At 38.1% G+C, this 24,286-nt stretch overlaps 1 protein-coding gene across 14 annotated transcripts in view; it reads left to right on the forward strand.

Annotated features, from left to right (window-relative positions):
• Positions 1-24,286, forward strand: part of RUFY3 (RUN and FYVE domain containing 3) — a 79,855-nt gene that overhangs the window by 40,627 nt on the left and 14,942 nt on the right. For all 14 annotated transcript variants that reach the window (XM_039251800.1, XM_039251801.1, XM_039251802.1 and 11 more), the window contains 9 exons: positions 9,563-9,736; positions 10,552-10,669; positions 11,483-11,584; positions 13,353-13,476; positions 15,037-15,098; positions 15,981-16,046; positions 17,306-17,375; positions 20,462-20,554; positions 21,908-21,991. In XM_039251800.1, the coding sequence (XP_039107731.1) occupies positions 9,563-9,736; positions 10,552-10,669; positions 11,483-11,584; positions 13,353-13,476; positions 15,037-15,098; positions 15,981-16,046; positions 17,306-17,375; positions 20,462-20,554; positions 21,908-21,991 (893 nt within the window). The remainder of the gene's footprint in view (positions 1-9,562; positions 9,737-10,551; positions 10,670-11,482; positions 11,585-13,352; positions 13,477-15,036; positions 15,099-15,980; positions 16,047-17,305; positions 17,376-20,461; positions 20,555-21,907; positions 21,992-24,286) is intronic.

Raw genomic sequence — 24,286 nt, forward strand, 5'->3', positions numbered from 1 at the left:
ATTTACTCAGCTCATTTTCAAAGGCTGCTTATCTTAAATATGTCTCTTCTTAATTGGTTTATTTGAATCAGGATCCATACATAATATACATTATTATGTCTCTTAGGTGTCTGGTTTTTTTGTGTTTTTTTTAATACTGTTATTATCCATTTACATTCCTGTTTGTTAATATAGACTGTAATATAAGTTTCAGGTGAAGAATTTAGTGATTCATCACTTACATACAAGCACCCGGTGCTCATCAAAACGGGTGCCCTCCTTAATACCCATTGCCTATTTAACCCATCCCCCTGCTCCCCCCACCTCCAGCAAGTCTCTAGGGTTTTTTTTTTCTTTTTTAAAAAATTTTTATTTAATTAATTTTTTAAATTTACATCCAAGTTAGTTAGCACATGGTGCAACAATGATTTCAGGAGTAGATTCCTTAATGCCCCTTACCTATTTAACCCATCCCCCTCCCACAACCCCTCCAGTAACCCTCTGTTCTCCATATTTAAGAGTCTCTTATGTTTTTGTCCCCCTCCCTGTTTTTATATTATTTTGGCTTCCCTTCCCTTATTTATTCCCTAGTTTTTTTTAAAAAAAACTTTTTTTTAGTAGTTTATTTATTTTTGAGACAGAGAGACAGAGCACGAGTAGGGGAAGGATGGAAAGAGAGAGGGAGACACAGAATCTGAAACAGGCTCCAGGCTCTGAGCTGTCAGTACAGAGCCTGATGCTGGGGCTCAAACCCACAAACCGAGATCATGACCTTGAGCCAAAATCAAGAGTCGGATGCTCAATTGACTATGTCATCCAGGTGCCCCTATGGGATGTTTTTTTAAATGACAAATTCTGTATCTTTACCTGTTATGGATTTCCTGTTTCTTAAGTCAGTTTTGGTCATCTGTATCTTTATTAGAAATTATTCATTTTATCTAGGTTGTCTAATATTTTGGCATACAATTGCCAGTAGTATTCTCTTCTAATTCCTTTTGTTTCTGTAAGGTCAACAGTAACCTCTCCTCTTCATTCCTGAGTTTAGCAATTTGAGTCTTCTCTCTTTTTCTGTTGGTCAGCCAAGCTAAATGTTTGTCAGTGTTGTTGATCTTATCAAAGAACCAACTATGAGATCCAATGATTTTCTTAGTACTTTAACATGCTATTTATTTCTGTTCTGATCTTTTATTACCCCTTCTTTCTGGGGCTTTCCACTGCTATATGTGTTTATTGGTTGCCCTTGAGGAAGCTTGTGTGAAATCATGGAATTAAGATATGCTAGAGCTAGAAGAGTCATGTAGGTCAGTGCCTTCTCCAACTTTAATGCACATACAGATCACCTGGGGTCTGGTTAAAGTGCAGAACCTGATTCAGTAGTACCATTGGAGCCTAAGGTCTCCCATTTCCAAAAACTTCCAGGTGATGCCAGTTTTGATGCCAGGGCTACATGTGCCAGTGGCAAGGATCTAGTTCATTGGTATCAGGGTTGTTTGTGGGGTTTTCCAAACCATGTTGTTGCCCTCCATTCCAGGGATAATATACTCCCCCTGCTTGAGAATTGGTGCTGCAGTGAATCATTAGGATTGATATGAGTGTGTGTTGTTTCCATCAGATAAAAGAATTACTGAACAAGCTTAACCCTCATTTCACAGATGAGGAAACTGAAGCCCCAAATTGGTGAGACTCCTTGCCTGGTGTCCAAGTTAATAGGTGCAAAGAGGTGATTAATATGAAACAGATCAAGAGTAGTGGGCAAATATAATGTTTCTGGTAATAAGGATTGATTTTAGCAAAACACATCTTTGATTACGCTGTTACCAAGGAAAGGTAGCAATGAGGATAAATAAAATTTTATTGACTAACATCTTGTTAGTCAACCCAAACAAAATGTTACTTAAATGTATTTCCTCTTTATTACTCTTGAGTAGAATTTTATATGATATTTGGAATTGCATTAAGGAGAATAGATATATATACATAGATAATCTAAGGGTCCTAAGACTTTTTTTTTTTTTTTTTTTTTAAATAGTTTATTGTCAAGTTGGTTTCCATATAACACCCAGTGCTCATCCCCACAAGTGCCCTCCTCCATGCCCATCTCCCCCCTCCCCCCCACATCCATCAGTCCTCAGTTTGTTTCTCAGTTTTCAAGAGTCTCTCATGGTTTGCCTCTCTCACTTTTCCCCACCATTTCCCCCCTTCTTCTCCCCCATGGTCCTCCGTTAAGTTCCTCCTAATCCTCCTATACGTGCAAACATATGATATTTGTCCTTCTCTACCTGACTTATTTTGCTCAGCATAACACCCTCAAGGTCCATCCATGTTGCTACACATGGCCAGATTTCATTGTTTCTCATTGCCATGTAGTATTCCATGGTATAGATAAACCACATCTTCTTGATCCATTTGTCCGTTGATGGACACTTAGGCTCTTTACATGTTTTAGCTATTGTTGAGAGTGCTGCTATGAACTAAGGGTCCTAAGACTCTTGATTATTTTTACATTTTTAAAAAGTTTTTTTTAATGTTTTTATTTATTTTTGAGAGACAGAATACGAGTTGGGGAGGGGCAGCGGGGGGGAGACACGGAATGTGAAGCAGGCTCTATCCAGGCTCTGAGCTGTCAGCACAGAGCCCGACATGGGGCTGGAATCCATGAACCATGAGATCATGACCTGAGCTGAAGTCAGATGCTTAACTGACTGACCACCCAGGCGCCCCAAAAGGCTTTTATTTTTAAGTAATCTTTACACCCGGCGTGGGGTCAAAGTTACAACCCTGAGATCAAGAGTTGCATGCTCTACCGACAGAGACAACCAGGCACCCCATCTATTGATTAATTTTTTAATGTTTTAATACTATTTATTTATTTATTTTGAAAGCTTATTTATTAAAGTGAGTGAGGGCAGGAATAGAGAGAGAATGAGAGAGGGAAAGAAAGAATCTCAAACAGGCTCTACACTGTCAGTGCAGAGCCCGACTTGGAGCTGGGACAAACCATGAGATCATGACCGGAGCTGAAACCAAGAGTCAGAAGCTTAATTGAGTAAGCCACCCAGGCGCCCCATCTATTGATTATTTTTAAATGAGGACTGAGTCAATGTTCATGATTCTCTTGTATAAATAAATAAGCGTCATTAGAATAGTTAATGGTGTTTTATTATAGGATCTTTTTAGTGCTCTCAGTAATTTGTTCACTATCAAGGACTAGTAATTTTATGCCTAGTTTTATACTCTAAGAAATACAGGGGCACCTGGGTGGCTCAGTTGGTTGAGTGTCTGACTTTAGCTCAGGTCCTGATCTCACAGTTCATGGGTTTGAGCCCTGCATCGGGCTCACTGCTGTCAGTGTGAAGCCTGCTTTGGATCCTCTGTCCCCCTCTCTCTCTACCCTTCCCCTGCTTGCATGCTCTCTCAAAAATAAATAAAACATTTTGAAAAATAGTAATAAATATGTTAAAAAAAGAAATATTACAGAAAAAGTTCAAAATAGATTTATTTAGAAATTATTGGCCTTCAAACATTCTGAACACAGTAAGCTTTCCTTTCTATATCTTTTGTTAGTTTGTCATTTTTAATCTCATATTAATGTTCTTAGGTATCTTTTGAAAATTTCTACATGACAGCTTTTGTTTCTCATATAGTATAAATTTTTGATCTATCAAATAACCAGGAAGTTTTAAAGAGTAACTGCTTCTGTTACATATGAATTAATTCCCAACTTACCAAGAATTGGGTACAATATAACATATTTAATATTAACATGTTAAGTATAGCTTAATTTTCTTCAATTCTTAAAACATTTCAAGATTGGTCTGTATGAACATCAGTCATTGCACTAATGAGATGGAAGAAGGTCTTGGTCAGATGATGGGTTTGCAAAGCAGTGTGACTCAGTGTCACCCTTAGCTGTGTGACTTTGGGTTCAGTTTTGTCATCACTGGTAACTAAATGAGCCTCATTACTCTGTAAAGTTCATTAATATTTTCTTATATAGAAATTAGCAGTCTTGAAGACCTATAATGAGCATACACATATTCTTGAAAGAACTTTGGTTTGAAAATCAATTAATATAGTTTATTACTGTAACTATGGTCATTTCTGTAGCTTCTTTAGTCCACTGCTTCTGGTATGTTCCCCCACCCCCACCCCCCCGACCATGGTGCTTTGTGCCACTACCCATCTACTCACCAAAACTAGAAAATTACTCTCCATTCTTCCTCCTCCTTCTTCTTTCACATCTAAGTGGTCATCAAGTCCTGAAATCCCAACATCCTACCCCTAGAACAGCCCCCAAAGCGAATTCCCTCTTCTCTACACAGCTCTGACGGCTCTGGTTTCCTTCACCCCTTCTTATTCCTCTCCCCAGCTGTTGCAGGACACCCTTTCTTGCTCCACAGCTTTGAGTTCTTGCACCTTTCCAGTTCATCTTCCATGTGGCTATGACAGTGACTTCTCTAAAGTTCATGTCTGTGGGCTGCCTGCCTGGTTCAGTCGGAAGAGCATCTGACTCTTTTTTTTTTTTTTTAATTTTTTAATGTTTTAGTTTTTATTTTTTGAGAGAGACAGCATGAGCAGGGGAGGGTCAGAGAAAGAGAGGGAGATACAGAATCTGAAGACAGGCTCCAGGCTCTGAGCTGTCTGCACAGAGCCCAATGTGGGGCTTGAACCCACGAACCATGAGATCATGACCTGAGTTGAAGTCGGACACTTAACCGACTGAGCCACCCAGGCGCCCCAAGAGCATCTGACTCTTGATCTCAAGGTCATGAGTTTGAGTCATGTGTTGGGGCAGAGATTACTTAAAACTTTAAAAAATAAATAAGATTCAAATCTGTGACATCACACCTCTCATTAAACTCTTGACTGTTAAGGTAAAATCCATGTTCTTTAACAAAGATCCTTAGCAGTCTCTCCTTTCCCCCTTTCCCTCATCTCATCTCATCTCACAGCGTTTACTCATATGTACCATAAACTAATGGCACTCTTTCCATTTTATTTTTCTTCGTGTGCCAAGTTCTTTTCATTCTTCAGCCTTTGCCTAAGCTCTTCCTTCCATTCTGCTCCCTTCCCAGTTTTTGCCTACTCCTCCTTGCCTGACCACTGTCTGTCCTTTAAGACTGAACTGAAAAGTCTCACCCTGTGTTACTGACGTATATGACACCTAATGATTTCTGTATATTAATTTTGTACAATGCTACCTTTATAAATTATATGTTTTTACAAATTTTGTTTGCTTGATTTTCTGGGTGTAGAATCAGATGGTGTAAGAGCAGTAATATTTGATCCACTCTTTTACAGGTTATATTTTTCCAATTTCCTTATCTTCTTTAATTGCATTCCTCCACCTTCAGTACAATGTTCAGAAATAGCCATGTTAATACATATTTCTTAATTTTCTTAAAATGCTACAGATTGAATAAAAATATTTTATTAACTGGGAAAAAAAATGTCTCAAGGTGCCTGGGTGGCTTAGTCAGTTGAGCATCTCACTTTTGATTTTGGCTTAGGTCATGATCTCATGTTTTGTGAGTTCAAGCCATGGTTCAAGAGTTTGAGCCCTGAGTCAGGCTCTGCGCTGACCGCATGGAGCCTCCTTAGGATTCTCTCTCTCTCTCTCTCTCTGTTTCTCTGGCCCTCACCGCTGTCTCACATTCTTTCTCAGGCTCTCTCTCAATATAAATAAATAAATTTAAAAAAAATAGCCTCATTCTCTGGGAATTTATATATACATACCTGCCCTTTAAATTTGAAGGGAAAGGGCATCTGGGTGGCTCAGTCGGTTAAGTGTCTGACTCTTGGTTTCAGCTTAGATCATGACCTCACAGCTTCGTGGGTTCAAGCTCTGCATCCAGCTCTGTGCTGGCAGCCCTCCCCCTACTTGCACTGTCTCTGTCTCTCTCAAAATAAATCAATAAACTTAAAAAAATTTTTTTTGAAGGAAAAAGGGGGCCAGGTCAGGTAGCTTTCTTCTGTGCATAGTTCCATAATATCCTGTGTATACTTTTGTGGGTGTTAATGTTAACAGTGCGTTTACACAGCCTCTCAAACTTTCCCACATCCAGTGGCAGGGGAAAGGGTATTAGACTTGTGTACAGTGTGCCTGAAATTTTACATTAATATCACATCTAGTATCTTAGCCTTAAAATTTATACAAAATTTACATTTGATTCCATAGAAAGAGGATACTTGACCTAATATAAAAACATTCTAATTTTATTTGTTTTGGAATAAAATTGATCTTTGTCAAAGATGATAATGATTATTGTGAAATTTCAGGTGTTCATTCTAAGTTGCCCTGTATTTGTTCTCCAGACATTTGTGTACACCAAGTTTGATCAATAGTGAGCACTTTGATGTCCGGAACTAGGTCTCTTATCTCTGGAATCCCAGCATTAAATATCTAACACCTAGTAGATGTTCACTATTTAATGAAAAAAAATGAATGAATGAGCAAAAGTTGTTTTGAAATTAATAGAGTTAAATGTTAGCATTGTTAAACAGTTTGTTATTTTTTCTCATAGAAAAAATATGACTAATGACATTCTGAAAGTCATGCTTTTTTTTTACTTTTTATTTTTTTATTTTAGCGCATGCATGAGCAGGGGAGAGGGACAGAGGGGGGAGGGAAAGGGGGGGACAGAGAATCTTAAGCAGGCTCCACGTTCAGTGCAGAGCCCGACATGCGGCTCAATCCCATAACCCTGGGATCACAACCTGAACTAAAGAGTCAGATGCTCAAGCACCCCTGAAAATCATGCACTTTTAAAAACCAATTTCTGGAGAAACAAACTGAGAACTGATGGATGTGGGGGGGAGGGGGTAGATGGGCATGGAGGAGGGTACTTCTGGGGATGAGCATTGGGTGTTATATGGAAACCAATTTGACAATAAACTATTTGTAAAAAAATAAAAATATATAAAATAAAATTTAAAAAAAAAAACAATTTCTGACCTGTACAATATAACAAAACTTTAAAATGAAAACTCTTACAGTTAAAAGTATCAAATATACAGGAAAGATCACATTGTAAGCATTCAGTGTAATGGATTTTCATACACTCAACAGTTTTACATAACTGATACCCATATCAGAACGCAGAACTTTGCCCGCCCCCAGAAGTCCTTCCGTGCGCCCACTGGGTTGCCGCAACCCTTTTTAACTGCATATATATGTTTCACAAAATCATTTTATACTCAAGTACGATTTAAGACAAGTAACAAACTGATTGAATGGATTATATTTTATTCTGTGACAAATTAAGTTAGTGATTTGGTGATCATTATTAGTAGCCAACATCACAAATTTTTTAAAAAAATAGTTAAAGTACTAATTATTTTCAGTAGTTTGATTTAGCACTAACCAGGAAACGTAATTAAACTTAGGTAGTGCCCATAGTTTTGTATACAATTTGACACAAAAATGATGATAATAATAAGCATTAAATAATAAACATTTTAGCTACTGCATTAAATAATTAATAAAGAGCAGTAATGTCTTTTGAGCTTGTTATGCCTAATTGTAAAATTACCCTGATTTTTGTTTGACCTTCTTTTATTTGTTTAGAGTAGTAGTTATCAGTGGGGAAGGAGCCTGATTTTGTCTCCCAGGGGACAGGCAGTGGGTAGATACCTGGAGATACTTTTGGTGGTCATAACTGGAGAATGCTACTGACACCTAGTGGGGAAAGGCTAGGGTTGCTACTAAACTTAATTTACAGAACTGCACTTCCAACCGGGCCCCCCCCTCCCCCCCCCCCCGTCAGAGAAGTACTGGCCCAGAACAGTAGTAGTACCAAAGTTGAGAGCAACATTTTCTATTTATTTATTTTTTTTTTTAAATTTTTTTTTTTTTAGGAGAGAGAGAGACAGCGTGAGCAGGGGAGGGTCAGAGAGAGAGGGAGTCACAGACTGAAACAGGCTCCAGGCTCTGAGCTGGCAATCAGCACAGAGCCTGACAGCGGGGCTCGAACCCACGAACCGCGAGATAATGACCTAAGTGAAAGTCAGACGCTTAACCGACTAAGCCACCCAGGCGCCCCGAGAGCAACATTTTCTAAAGAATGAGTGGACTGTTCGTGTTTGATGTAGATTAGCTCAATAGATTATAGCACCATACTAATAAGTCCAAAGTTATTAGGAACTTAATTTCCCTAGGCATTAATTCATCTTTCTGCATGGTTTATACACCCCAGACCACAAACAGATGTCTTGAACGTTTTGCTACTGATTGTAAGAGGAATAACATGAGGCAGTGTAGAAGTATAAATCCATCACCACTTCTGGCAAGAGTCTCCAGTCCCGCTCTCCAGTGACATTTTCTTGCCATCTGTTGGGAAGCGTTAAATAGAGAATCTAGTTGCTCTCTATAAACATTTATGCATGTATACCCACACACCTCTACGCCATCCATTTCTCCCAGTGATTATGAGAGGTTAGAAACAATGGTGTGCACATAAGTTCCGGTAACAAAGTTGGAATTTAATGTCTGAGAAAGCTGGTTTTCATGGCTGTATTTTAGGGGGTAGTTTTGTTGTCTCTTCCATTATCACATTGTGAGCTTATTCTGGTCTCAACAAGTTGACTGGCCCTGAGCAGAGAGAGTCACATTTGAGGCCTGGTGTTAAAACAGTTGTACAAGAAAGAATTAATGGCAATATATATACCAATCCTGACTTTATAATAAAGTATTTCTTTCAAAATATGACCTCAGAGAACAGCCCAGCAAGCCAAGACTTATATAGTTGGAACTCTGGCTTTGTTGTCTCTTACTGGCTGTGCCCAGGGACCGGCTCCTTCACATGCTTAGCCTCGTTTGTAAGTTGGTGCTATTGGTAACTGTCTCACAGGCTGATGTCAGGAGGGATTGAAATCAGAACTGTCAGAAGCAGCCCACAGCACTTGGCACAGGGTAGGCACCAGTAAGTGAAGGTAGCGAGTGCCTGGATTGTTCTGAGTTCTGTCAGATAAAAAGTGGTACTTAGCCCCTTTCATCCAGTAGTTTATCACACTCTATGCTAAGTCTTAAAAATTTGGGAGATGATACTATTGATTATTTCTAGTTTATGTAATAATGTTTAGTTTAAATAATGATGATGCTAATGAACATAAATAATAATACTAATAATGTAAATTGTATACTTGGAACAAAGTTGAAGTACTTTTTTTTCTACATTGCCTTTAATTTTTAGAGTGCCTCACAAACTGTAGAGAACGAAGGGGGCAGGGGCCAGGGTGGAATCACAGAGACCAGTGTGAAGGTTGTGAAGCTATGATGGGCACCCAAGTTAGGGTGGGGGCAGAGGTGGTGGCAAGATCATTAAGACTGTACTCAATGCTTGAAATTTGATAAAATAAGTAATTTTCACTGTTGCATCAAGGATATTCCTAAGGGAAACTGGCATCATTTTTTTTTTAACAGCAAGTACTTGGCAGAAAATACAAAATCACTGTCTTCATTCTTGCCAAGACACCCTCCATTGCTTTTGCACCTTTGATGCTAATGTCAACACAGTGAAACGCTGAATTTTTAAATGTGCTGTTTCCAGTAACCAGGATCCATCCTCTCCCTCTTTGGCTGTAGATCCTAATTATCTCATGGCTAACGAACGCATGAACCTGATGAACATGGCCAAGCTGAGTATCAAAGGCCTGATTGAATCAGCTCTGAACCTGGGAAGAACTTTGGACTCAGACTATGCACCTCTCCAGCAGTTCTTTGTGGTGATGGAACATTGCCTGAAACACGGCTTGAAGGGTAGGCCATGGGCCCAGAATGCAAATGTGCATGCAGCTATTTTCTAGCAATCTGTGCTCAAGAAAAGTGTTCTTTATGGAGCCAAAGAGTAAGAGACTTGAATTAATAATATTAATCTATTGGAATGCACCCTATATGAGCGCAGACAGGGAGACAGAGATGTGGTTGAATAAAAAGACATACAGGGCTTAGAAACACAGATCATTAAATGCTAGAGCCAGAAAATACATTACGAGTATCTAGTCAAATACGGCAGTTCTATTTGACAGGTGGAAACAGGCCTGGAATTTGAGGTAATTCACCCAGGGTCACACAGTGAGTGGAACAGAGCAAGTGCTAGGATTCAGATCTCCTGACTCTTGCTTCTGTGTTCTTCCATTTGACCATAAGTTTTGAGGGCAGAACCTGGTCTTGTTCACTTTGCTTCCTTTCTTCCTCGCTCCCCAATCATTAATAGCCTGGTTCTGAGTTACATATTTTTTCCCATTGGACTGTTTTCTTCACTAATACCTCACAGTTTTAAGTACTATATTGTTAAAATGTTACGTTATCCTTATCATAGGTGTAGTTGTAAATTCTTCCTGAAACAGGAAGGACTGAGTCTTGGGGAGTAGGGGAATTTTGGTTTTCACAAAATGTTATCTATTCTGAAAGCATGAATAATTTTAGAACTGTCTGATAATGTAGGATTAGTTCTCCAAAAGAAAGGATTAAATAGATGAGAGAGAAGTGTGTATATGTGTTTGTGTGTTGAGGGCATGTTTATGTTGTAAGCATATTAAAACATTGTTTTGGTTTTTTTTTTATCACCTTAGCTAAGAAAACTTTCCTTGGACAAAATAAATCCTTCTGGGGGCCTCTAGAACTGGTAGAAAAGCTTGTTCCGGAAGCTGCAGAGATAACAGCAAGTGTTAAAGATCTTCCAGGACTTAAGTAAGTTTAAGGTTGAATTCTGTTAGGAAAACATTAACCATTTCCTTCAAGATGAAAGATAATGATGACCATAATAATTTATTTCATAACAGTCCAGAATGCGTACTGTTTTTATGAGTAGGCGCTACTATGAGAGAATTGCCAGGATAGAATATTAAGAGAAGTGTGCCTGTGAGAGGTAATCATCACTAATTTAAAAGAGGTTGTATTCATAGTGAAATGCCAAAATTTTTCTTATTTTGTAAAAGTACTTGTGGGAATCAGGGTCTCAAGAAATCAGACCTAAGGAGGGAGCGTGCTAGACTCGACTAAGAAAAAGAATTTGTTTGGTGCAGTTTAAGAGCCAAGATTGTCAAGTAGACCTCAGGAACTGACACTGGGAACCTGCCTCAACGCAAAAAGAGTACTGATCATTTTCCCAAATTAGACTGGTTTAACTTCAGTCAGATAGAGGCCTAAATGGATTGTGTCCACATTGGTAGTATTTGGGCACTTAAATGATACTAAGTTTCTGAGGATTTACCAGTGCTAATGTGATAGAACATTTTCAGTTGGACCTCCCAGAGGTTTTCAAATTGTAGTCTCAAATTGTAGTCTCAGTAATTCATTCTCCACAAGAGTATTTGTCCCAAACACACCCCCAGTCCCACCAGCCCACCCAGAATTCCTCACGTAGGAATGTGGGGGAAGAGGTTGTAAGGAGCACCTCGGTGTGCCTGCTATTACTGGGGACTGTTAGCAAGAGTCAGTGGATCTCTCCCACTATGCTCTATGTCTGCTACTTTTAGTTGTCTGATTCTTGTGTTTCTGCAGGACACCAGTAGGCAGAGGAAGAGCCTGGCTTCGTTTGGCATTAATGCAAAAGAAACTCTCAGAATACATGAAAGCTTTGATCAATAAGAAGGAACTTCTCAGGTATGAACATCTTATTGAACTTTCTTCTTTTCTTGCTATATTCTATATATCATATGAGGTCAAATCATATAAATTTGCTGTTTTTGCAGGTTTAAAACAATTGATTCATGACAATTTCATATAGTTCAACTAATACTTTCTCCCACCCCTCACACACACATACTCAAGAATAGATGTTTATTTATCACATGTGCTCCATCTGTCACTGTGGCATACATTTGGTCCTTTGCAGGGTAGGTGAAAACTTAATACCCCCAGAAAACAGGAAAGGCTTTTGACTCCACCTTAGCATCTACCCAGACTCAGTAAGACAGGAAGTTGACATGTAACATTAAATTTAAAAACACACACAAAAATTCTAGATGGATTATAGATAGAAATGGCAAAGAGGAAACAGTAAAAATTTTAGAAGACAATATAAAGTAGACAAAAATTTCTTAAGACATAAAAGTCCTACCTGTAAAGGAAAAAAATGGATACATTGGTCTACATTAAAATGAAGAACTTCATTCATCAAGACATAAGATTAAAAGGCAACCCATAGAGTGTGAAAGAAGATACTTGTATTACTTAGTGCATATATTTAATAAATGATGTGTAATCAGGGCATGTGAAGAGCCGCTTCAATCCAGTAAGAAAAAGGCAGGGGCGCCTGGGTGGCTCAGTCAGTTAAGCCTCTGACTTTGGCTCAAGTCATGATCTCACAATTCGTAGGTTTGAGCCCCACGTTGGGCTCTGTGCTGACAGCTCAGAGCCTAGAGCCTACTTCGGATTCTGTGTCTCCCTCTCTGCCTCTCCTCTGCTCCTGCTCTGTCTCTCTCTCAAAAATAAATAAACATTTTAAAAATTTTTTAAAAAAAGAAAAAGGCAGACAAGCAAATGTAAAAATGGGTAAAGGATTTGAATAGGCATTTCACAAGAGAAAATCGAAATGGCTAGTAAACATAAAAAGGGGTACCTGGCTGGCTCAGTCAGTACATCTTGGGATTGTGAGTTCAGCCCAACTTTGGGGATAAAGATTACTTTAAGAAAATATATATCTAAGAGCACCTGGTGGCTCAGTGGGCTGAGTATCCATCTCTTGATTCGGCTCAGGTCACAATTTCATGCTTCATAGGATTCAGCCCCACATGCTTACAGCACAGAGCCTGCTTAGGATTCTCTCTCATTCTCTCTCTCTCTCTCTCTCTCTCTCTCTCTCTCTCTCTCTTTCTCTCTCTCCCCCTCCGCCCCTCCCCCTCCCTTTCCCTCCCTCCCTTCCCCCTCCCTTCTTCCCCCCCTCATATGCACCTGCTCTCTCTCAAAATAAACTTAAAAAAATATATATATAAAGATATGTAAGTTCACTAGCCATCATGTAAATTCAAATTAGAACAACAATGTGATATCACTACACACGCACCTACAAATTTTCTCTGAGAAAAATTTTAAAAGCCAATTTTTTAAAGTTGCATTAAAGATTGAAAAATTACCCCTTGCATCTCAAATACAAATATGTGGGGAAAGCATAAATGATCACTTCAGTGAAAATACCATTCTTATCACTTTTCTTTCAGCTAGACTATTTAATCCTAGAAGCTATTCATGCACCTATTCTCTAAAATAAAGTATTCAGGCCATCCCTTTTTTTTTTTTTTTTAGCTTTTTCTCTATTATCATAATACCCATATTCAGCTATGAGGCCAGCATTTTCTGCTTGTCTCATGATTACATCATTGGATTCTTGAGGTTTTGTTACATTAGAGCATTCTATGGATTTCTCTTGCAGTGAATTCTATGAACCCAACGCCCTCATGATGGAAGAAGAAGGAGCCATAATTGCTGGTCTCTTGGTGGGTCTCAACGTCATTGATGCCAATTTCTGTATGAAAGGAGAAGACTTGGACTCTCAGGTATGTGAAACGTGCTCAGTTACCAAGTGCATCACTCTGAGTTCTGTTAGCTCAGAACTTGGATTGATCAGATTATACCAACCAATTGAAGGGAAATTCTGTAGTCATAAGTAAGATTTTTAAACCTTTTGATGTGAATATAAGCAGTTACTTTATTTTTCCTTCTAATTTGACTCATTTATATATTATGAATGTTTTTCAAATTTTTCTCTTGGCTGTGATCCCTGTATAAAATATTTTGTACTGGGGCACCTGGATAGCTTAATCAGTTGAGCCCCCAACTCTTGGTTTGGGCTCAGGTTATGATCTCATGGTTTGTGCCTTGAAGCCCCACTTTGGGCTTACTGATTTCATCACAGAGCCCACTTCAGATCTTCGGTCCCCCTCTCTCTGCCCGTTCCCCACTTGTGCACTCTTTCTCTCAAAAATAAATAAAGCTTTTAAAAAATATATTTTGTTCAGACTGAAATACATTCACCTCCACCCCCCATACAAAGGCTAAAATATATACACAAGCATGGTAGTTAAGAATACAGACAAAAGCAGGGGTGCCTGGGTGGCTCAGTCTGTTAAGTGTCCAACTTTGGCTCAGGTCGTGATTTTGTAGTTCCTGTGGTCAAGCTCCATGTCGGGCTCTGTGCTGACAGCCCCACTTGCGCTCTGTCTCTGTCTCTCTCTCTCTCTCAAAAAGAAATAAACATTAAAAATTTAAAAAAAGAAAACAGACTGAAGCCAAACTGTTTAGGTTCAGATTCTGCTTCTTTATTTTCTAGCTGAATAAATTTTGTAGTTTCTTGTGCTACAAATTTCTCAATTGAAATACAGGGATTTAAAAAAGTATCTGTATCTATGTCATATTGTTACCGTGTGGAATAAAAGTACATGTCTTTCAACTACTACAGGGCCTGGCACATATTAATTGCTTACTAAATAAAGCTGTTGCTTTCACTTTGACTTGTTTCTATGAAATACTACAGCAAATTTCTATTACATTTTACTCTAAGTAAATAGGAAAAAAAAGTATGATATTTTGACCTGGATTAAAAAAATAATAAGATGAATAATAAAATAGCAGTCCTGAAAAATATAGAAGTAATGCATCAATGGAAGTTTGGAAGAATAGATATCAAATTGTTACAGTGGTCCTATCTGGGTGGTTGAGACTATGGGTGCTTTGTGTTACATCCCTTTATTTATCTGTATTTTCCAAAACTCCTTTAAGGAACTATGCATTCTCTTTGTAATTACAACTTTTAAAACATTATTCCTATAAGTAAATAGGGATTCAGTAGCAAAATACTTGAAAGAAGCAAAAGAGAAAGAAGCTTTAAATCTTAAATTTATATAAAGCATTCTATTGACTTTCTTTGTTAAAATCTTCTGTTGACTTGCATGATCTGGTCTTCTGGTCCTATAAAAGTAAAACAGTACATTTTCATTAAAAATTCCCAATAACTGTCATGACTTCATTGCTATTCTGAGTGCCCAGAAAGAGATACTGTATGATGCCTTGGAAAAAGTATCGAATTTTACATTAAATTCTGAAAATTGTCTCTGTAGGTTGGAGTTATAGATTTCTCAATGTATCTCAAAGACGGGAACAGCAGTAAAGGTAGTGAAGGGTATGTACAAAGAAAATTAAGTTTCTTTTCTCCTTAATGTTCTTCGATAGCATTTAATGTTTATAACAGTAGTGCTTTAATGCACTTGCTGAAAGAATTTCTGATTCTACAGCTTTAATAGAGTCTTGCCTATTGTGCCTCCTCGGCCCTAAAAGTATTTTTAGTTAAGTGATTTTCCTACTGTGTGGTTCAGGGGCTAACAAAAGGAGAAGGTTTATAAAAGGAATCCCTTGCTCCATCTCTTGAAATAATGTTTAAAAACATGGTCTTCTTGATCAGAAGGATTGAATTCTCCATTTCTTAAAATTTGAAATATTAAACATACATTATGGGGTTATGTACAATGTTAACATTCGGGGTAATGAGGTGAAGAATATATGCGAACTCGGCAATACTTTTACACCTCTTGTAAATGTAAAATTACTTCAGAATGTCCACATGGCCCTTATAAATGAAATCTCCTAGGGGCGCCTGGGTGACTCAGGCGGTTAATATCTGACTCTTGATCACCACTCAGGTCTTGATCTCACAGGAGACTTGTGATAAGTGATACCGGCAAAGCTAAAAAAGCTATCAATCATAAGAATAAATTTTTATTTTTTAAATGCTTCTGATAGATTACAGTGTTATACCTATAACCTGAGTTATTAAGGGATGTAAGCTATAACAAAGGCTTTATTAATATGGAGAATTTTTTTTGTTTCATTTTTAAATCTCTGAGTCTTTCTTGTTTGAAGGCATTATACATCAGGCCTGTCTTCTGGTTTCTGTGCTACAATTTTCTATGTTATATGAAAAGATTAAGGGAGGGATTATCTTGGTATTTCTAATGCTGTTTATTTTATGTCTGTATTTTCCTCCAACTCTCCCCTCCCATCCCAGGGATGGCCAAATAACTGCAATTCTGGATCAGAAGAACTATGTAGAGGAGCTCAACAGACATCTAAAGTAAGGAACGAATAAATACTTTTACTTCATCAGGGATTTTGTTGTGAAGGAAGGGAAGAGTAAATTGATGGGCCATGAGATAAATTCAGACAATACTCAATAAAAATAAATAGAATTCCTGCTTGCCAAGCACTGAGCTGGGCACTAAATAAATGGCATTTAATTGTTTGGGTGTCTTTAGTGAAAGGCGATATAAGATTAGTATGTAATTATAACTCTGGTGATTGACTAAGTATGTTCAGTTAAAAACTCTTAACCATGTGACATGTAAGTAGCAGTTGAAAGTAGCAGCCTACTTGGTTCAGTAAATGCAGCCACATACATCAAGGGTGATCTTGAGTCAACCACTCATTGCCTTAGCACCTTACAGTTAATTGTATCTTGTTTGTCCCTTGCATTTGTCATTTATACATTGAATTGATGGTATGAGTTTACCCTCTCTTCACCATCACTACCATTAATTTCCCAAATACTAAGTATTTTTCAGAACTGTCTAGAACATGAAACAGTCTCCTCTTTCTTGAGGAGAGCGATCTGAATTCTCTTGGTGGTCTCAAGAACATTGATGTTCTTCTTATGCTAACGACTGTCAAATAATTCAGAAAAATCGATCTGTCCATCCATTAACTATTGTCTTGCTTATAATTCTTTTAAGGAATTAACAATTTTAACTAAGACCTATTATATGATTATACCAGTATCAATATAAATTTTGAGTAGTCTTGGTTCCAGCTAGAAAATTCAAGAACCGGTAAATATATTTTCTCTGGGGACCAAGAACTAATAATGACCACAGTGAATTATGGAGATATTAATCAAGCAAAAGTACATTTGATAGTGAAATAGAAACATGACAATTATTTACTCTCTTCATGCATCAGCTTCATTATCTGTCTTTGGGGCTACCTAATGCCTAGGGTTGTTGAAAGGACTAAATGAAATAACCCAAATAGAATAATTTAGAAAAGTGCTCAGTGCATGGCAAGCACTTAATTCATGTAGCATATTATTACACACTGTGCCATGCATCAGCTCCTTAATTTCATCCAACAAGTACTTCTTAAGTGCAAGCTTCAGTGGCCAGGATGTAACAGTTAAGACACACAGCCACTTGTAAACTGTCTTAGAGCCTGCAAGTCAGTCACAAATTGTGGACTTTAGACAATGGATGATAAATGTGATGGGTGTTTAAAGGGAAAGTACAGGATATTGTTCTGTTTTTCAAGAGAAACCATTATGTTTTTTTCTTCTCTTGATAGTGCTACTGTAAACAACCTTCAGGCAAAAGTGGATGCGTTAGAAAAATCCAACACTAAACTGACAGAGGAGGTAAGTGTTTTGGAAACGCTTTGACATAGATTTCATAACGTGCGTTAGTGGAACCAGTCATTTCTGTGGAACTTTGGAAATAAAGGACTTGACTTTTTCACATAATGTCTGTAATAGGAATGATTCCTTGTTCTGATTGAGAATGGCCAGCTGGCTTATCTCAGGGGTGTCCGTTATCCAGTTGGACTATGTAGGTGTAGAACCTGGGCTGATCAGATATCTTGCTTTCTTCTGCATGAATGTTTTGTCTGGACTAGCCGAGAGTTAACAGTTAGCACATAGCTTGATGTTTGTTCACTCAAAAAACATTTGGGTACCACTTATGTGCTAGAGTTAGGCAGAGATTTATGTGTGCAGTGGTTGCTGTGTGCCAGATTGGCAAGCTCCCAACCTCAAGGACCTTATTTTCTCCTTGGGGTGGTAGGGTGGGGATAATCTAAAGAGCTCTGGTCAGAAGACTAGCAATCCCCTGCTGGTATGTCACATTGCTTAAAGTCATGTGCTTCTGAGCAAGCAAGTCACTTGACCTCCAGGAGGCCCCGTCCCTCACTGGCAGATGAGAGTATTCATACTTCCCCTTTCAGCCTCACTGTTGCCCTGAAAATCACAGAAGAAAAATATGTGAAAATCCTTAGAAAAGTCCCCAAAATAAGAATAAATATTAACCTCATTTTTGCTTCTGATTAATAAAGAAATTTTTTAACTTGCCAGTGGCTAAGCCACATATTTTTTTCTTCGATAGCATTAGATGTTTCTATGAAAAAATCTTAAATAAAATTTTCTGGGTGACCAAGACTTTTTCTTATCTATTTCTGATTATAACTACTCTGTTATATACCATGAGATAGAGTTGGTCTAAATGAAACCCAAGTTTAAGCACTGGTCAAGAAAATGCTGTTTAAAACACCTTCCTTACTTCTCACTTCTGTGGGCTTCACTTTTGGATGTAGATTCTTAAATTTTATTATAAGTTAATGAAAATTGGTCCTTAGAATTTTACCCTACGAAGCTTTTTTTTTTTTTAATGTTTATTTACTTTTGAGAGAGAGCATGCGCGTGAGCAGGGGTGGGGCAGGGAAAGAGGGTGCAGAGGCTCTGAAGCGGGCTATGCGCTGAGAGCAGAGAGCCTGATGTGGGGCTCGAACTCCTGAACTGTGAGATATGACCTGAGCCCAAGTTGGAGGCTTACCTGACTGACCACCCAGGTGCCCCTCTACAAAGCTTCTGAAATATTCTGCATAGAAATGTTCTGCCGTGTTGCTGCTGCTGCTCTGTTGAGGTACCGCGGCCCAACAGTGAAGCATGATCTCCAGAGCCGGGCAACCGGGATTCATGTCCCAGCTCCAGCACTTGCTAACTATCTAATCCTGGCCAATAACTTAGCCTCTGTTTCTTGATCTACTTCTCTGTAAAATGGGGATGATAAAATAACAGTAAGGTTTTTATGTGAAATTAAATAATACATAAGGCCTAGGCTAGTGTCTGACACATCGTAAGCACCCAGTAAATATAGTTATTAATTTTATCCCCTCAGTCACAAAACTTGTCCTTCTGACCTAGATTTATTTTATTAGCAGTATTAATTTGTTCATTCATGTACTTATTTTACCAGTAATATTTATTTTACTGAAACCTTGGATTTGTAGAGATAGGTAAGCACTGTATATAGGCTTTATAAAGAACAGGAAAGGCAAATCAGATCTGTCTTTTCCATGTATCTATATCTGCATGTCTTTTCCACTCAGATCTCTTTTCCATATATTTTGGATTTAGGAGGGCCAGTAAAAAAAGCAAGAAACAAAAACTCTTTTCCTCCCCTGAATTCTGAATCAGTGTGATAAATGAGAAGTTACAAACAGATGAAGATACAAAAACATCTACTTTATTATTGATAAAGCTGAATTAGAAGGCCCACTTAGATATATAGCCATAGTTTCCTAATACTTTCTCTGATGTAACATCTTGGGAGAACCCATTTGAGGGTGCCTTTGGATCTAGAAAGCAGACAGACCCACTTGGCCAGAGTTAACTTTTTTATGCACTGTTAGGCCCATGGAGCAGAGAGGAAAATGGGCTTCCAGACCTGTCTCTAGAAAGCATGGCTGAGCCCCATTCCTCTGTACTTACGCTCTAGAACCGGAACCAAGCAGAGCCTGTGCCCACTTCTCATGAGGAGATCATGTGAAGGGAGACTAGCCCCACCGAGCAGAGCCTGCCAAGTGCTTTTCCTAGGTGCACTTAGGCACTTCCCTGTTCTCTGTAGGAGAGCGAGGTTAGTGGGTACAGAGGAGGAAAAAGTGTTTCCTCTTTACTTTTCCCGCCTGTGGAATGGGGATATAAGTGTTTCCCCTTAGCAGTATACTGCTAATAACATTACCTTACCTGTTCAGGTGCATTCTCTTCTGTACTTCACAGTATGTTTTAGAGTGAGAACTTAATTTCTTTACTCTTAAAAATCAGCTATCAAAGTTCTTGTTGTAAGAACATTCATTTGTAAGATGAATCCCAAGGCATGAGGTGACGTTTTTTTAAAATATTTATTTATTTGAAAGAGAAAGAGTGCAGTGTACTTGCATATGTGCAAGTGGGGGAGGGGCAGAGAGAGAGAAAGAGAGAGGATCCCAAGCAGTCTCCACTCTGTCAGCTCAGAGCCCACTTAGAGCCCCATCTCATGAACCATGAGATTGTGACCTGAGCTGAAATCAAGAGTCCAAAGGTTAACTGATTGAGCCACCCAGGTGCCCCAAGGTGACCTCTTTATTAAACATTTTAGAAATGGGTATTATAACGAAATAGTGGTGTTACCCATGAGAACACCACTGAGGTAAACAATCTTAAGTTAACATTTTGGTCCTAAAAAAGTTTACACAGAAAGCAACAGTAGGAGATTATTTTTATCTAACCTAGTTTAAAAACACTCCTCCTAATTTCCCATACCGTAAGAACATTTTTATGGAGTCATAGATAACTTTATTTCCTTCTAAGAATGTTCAAGCCTGAAAATTATGTCCTAGCAGATCATGAATTATCTTATCCTGTGTTAAAAAAGAAAGATAAAAGATTATCTTTTAAATTTTTTTCAACAGCTTGCAGTTGCAAACAACAGGATTATTACCTTGCAAGAAGAAATGGAACGAGTTAAAGAGGAAAGCTCCTACATATTGGAATCCAATCGGAAGGTTAACCTTACAGGATTTATAAAACATTCCTAGAGAGTGCGATAAGGTGTTACCAGGACGGTGGGTAGGGCCTCTACTCTAGAGGACTGTTTGGAGGTAGCGAGCATACAGCTACTTGCCATAGAGCATGCTCTTTTGACTAAGACTCCCTGCATAATCGAGTGAATGATAAAGGTTATGCCAGAGTGAGGCCCCTTCTCTGACAGATGGTCCCTGGCTTCTCCGCCACCTACATCTGTTTAGAGACTCCAAGAACAGGTCTCATTCAATTTCTTGTTGTTATGTACTAATGATTTGCACTGTAGTTAAGGGTTATATCTATTATATTATATATCATTGTTTTTAGATCATGGTACTGGTTTGTAAGAAGTGTTTATCTGATACCCCTGGGAGTTACCGTGTACATGAGTTTTCCAGTATAGTTTGATACTATAAAAAGTATCAAACTTTTTATATATGTCTACACAGATTCTTTTGCAAACCTTTTATGTACTACACAGTTCTAAGCAGCCTTAGGTAGAGGACATAATTTAACACATTTAGCCCTTTATCATGACTAAAAATCATGTTTACCAATTGGCAGTTGAGTACTCAATACAATGATGCTACTGTAGGGGCTGTGGGAACTGATAGAGCTTCTAGCGCCTATACTTAAGCATCTCCAGGTTACTTAGGGTGCTTTTTCTCTGCTATTATGATTTCACTGGCATCCCTTGCTTCTCCATAAAAGTATGAGTGTTTCCCCGCTCCCTTACTCCCTTTTATCTTCATGCTTATAACCTTCTGTGACCTAAGAATCCAAATATCTGTAGTTATTAAAATTGTTCCTAAAGAAGAAGCAAGTAGGCTCTGAGTGGGGATGGAAGTCGTTTTCTGTAAGTAATGGGTTTGACTTTAGTGTGTGGACTTTGTGAAAACAACTGTGACTGCTCAGAACAGTTTTCTTTTGAAAGTTTCTGTTTTGAGCTGTGATTTCTCTGGATGGTTGGAGACACCAAATCGAAGATCTCTAGAGAAGGAATATATTACAGTTTTAACCTTTGGCCAAATTCATATTTTACAGTGAATACTACCTTGTGGTTAGAGGCCAACTTTTAAGACTCCTCCCCCTTGATTTGGTAACCTACCTTAGGACTTCAAACAAAATGTTAAGAAAACCCCATTCTGCCAAGAGTTTTTTATTTACTAAGCTTCCTCAGTCTCTTTGTTGTCTTCATTCATTGTTATACCTGTTTAATTACATATAATCATTTTCCTTAGTAAACAGCAGTACTAGTGCCAGCTAACACTGTATGGGTTTTATTTTTTTTTTTAATCCTTAAATATATTTACTATTTTATATATCTCTTCAAGGGTCCTAAGCAGGACAGAACTTCAGATGGGCAAGCACTGAGTGAAGCCAGAAAGCATTTAAAGGAAGAGACACAGTTGCGACTGGTAAACTTCACTTATGTTCTAGTAGTTCAGGAACCCATTAAACATAAAGGCCCTCTTAGTGAGCTTTGATCTTACAGACCAGGGTCAGGAACATTAGTAGTGTTTTTGTAGATCCTAAAAAACTGTTTCTCACTCTTCCTTCTTTTTTTTAATTTTGAGTATATTTATTGTGAATATGGTTATACATAAAGGCAAATTTTCATATGGTTGATTTTTACCTTCACTAGGCATTACTTGTATAAAACACTCTTAATCAAGGATATTACCTTCTTCCATAGGAAGGGCTAGTTGCTTATTGATTAATACAGTGCATATTAGAAAACTGTAGGAAATTTTTGGGGCTCCTGGGTGGCTCAGTTGGTTAAGCACCCAACTTTGGCTCAGGTTGGGATCTCGGGGTTCATGGGATTGAGCCCCACCTTGGGTTCTATGCTGAGAGCTCAGAGCCTGGGGCCTTCTTCGGATTCTGTGTCTCCCTCTCTCTCTGCCCCTTCCCTGCTCATGCTCTGTCTCTGTCTCTCACAAATAAATAAACATTAAAAAAAATTAAATGAAAAAATAAGATATTTATAAAAATGTAGGAAATTTTTAAATATCTGACTCAATTAAAATAGGATCTAGAAAATCCTCTTAGCTTAAGTCTTGGCATGGATTTTTTTCATATCATAATATTTGCTAAAGAGAATATTGTGCATACGAGCTCTTCTGTAACTCTTGTAATGATACTTTAGTTGCTTCTCCAACTTTTTTTTAAATTAATTTTTTTATTTGAGTGTAGGTCACACGCAGTGTTACATTAGTTTCAGGTGTATATTTCTCACTCTGTTTTTTAATGTTTGTTTATTTTTGGGGGAGAGAGAGACAAGAGCATGAGCAGGGGAGGCGCAGAGATAGAAAGACACAGAATCTGAAGCAGGGTTTAGTCTCTGAGCTGTCAGCACAGAGCCCAGTGTGGGGCTTGAACTCACAAACCCTGAGATAATGATGTGGGCTGATGTCACTTAACCAACTGAGCCACTCAGGCGCCCCATATTTCTCAGTCTCTTTAAACCCATATTCCCTATAATGCTTTCTCAGTCCATTTTCCGAGACAGCTTTTATATTTTATACTTTGTGTTACAAGAACATTAGGTATATGGAACCTGCTTTTTTAAAGTTTATAATCCCCACTCCTACGTCAGTCCTTACCCCTGTGAAGATTCCGATTTGTCTCCTTGGAGGGTGTGTATATGTGTATAAATGTATAATAATGAATAATACTCCTATAATAGATTTTATTCAAGTACTAGTATATTAATACACCCCTGGTATTGACATAGCAACTCCTGCAATTTTGATAGTATGACAAATGAAAGGCTCTCCCCCACCAGTAGTGTTTCTGAAAATAGGGAAAGCCTGCAAATAAAGGTGACCTGCTTTGTACTAAAAATTATCACCGACTAACAGTGTACAGAATAGATTTCAGGTGTTCTGAGAAAACAGCAATATAATTTTATTAACCTTGAAATAATATCATTTTCTTTCTATCAATATCATTTTCCTTCTATGTATTTATGGGTTAGATCTCAAAATACTTTCTATAAGGGAAATTCTAGAAATAATATATGTCAGTATTTTAAGAATCTGTCTCATTTAATCCTGCTAACCATGCACACAGAGAAGTACCTCAGCTAGGTGGCACATGATCAAAATCTTACACAAAATTTTCCACATTCCTTATGTCACAATAAGGTACATGTTTGTTAAAAAGGGAAAGAAACCAAGCAAGTCAGTCCTATATACGCCCCAGGCACAGCATGGATGCAGGAGAACCTCAAGTCTTTGTATCTTTGATCATCCGACAGTGTTGCACTAATAATGGTTGAAACAAACATGGGTTTCATGTTAAGTGAATATAAAAATTCAGTTAGCCATGTTGATCATTCTCAGTTACTGAGATGTTTATGCTGAAGACCCAAAGTATCTTTTGGCTTCCTTGAGCTCTCGAATATGTCAGTAACAGCCACATTGAAGAGAACTGCAACTATTTCATTTTACGCTAGCTACTGTAGCACTTTACATACATCTCCATACTAGGACATGACATCCCTTTTCTTACGCTCATGATGTGCCTCAAGTATGTGCGTATTTTAGATTAAATAGCAGTATCTTGGCCTACAAAGTTTTTCAGATTTGTAAATTATTGAGTAAATATTTTTTGTGATGATCCTGATTATCGTTGGTAATGTCTCTGCATTGAATGATACTTTGTAGCTATTTTGCCAAGGTCTTCAGACCTGAAGAGTTTTGGAATTC

The sequence above is a fragment of the Hyaena hyaena genome, unplaced genomic scaffold, assembly GCF_003009895.1.
Source record: "Hyaena hyaena isolate Hyena2069 unplaced genomic scaffold, ASM300989v1 scaffold_395, whole genome shotgun sequence".
Taxonomy (NCBI): domain Eukaryota; kingdom Metazoa; phylum Chordata; class Mammalia; order Carnivora; family Hyaenidae; genus Hyaena; species Hyaena hyaena.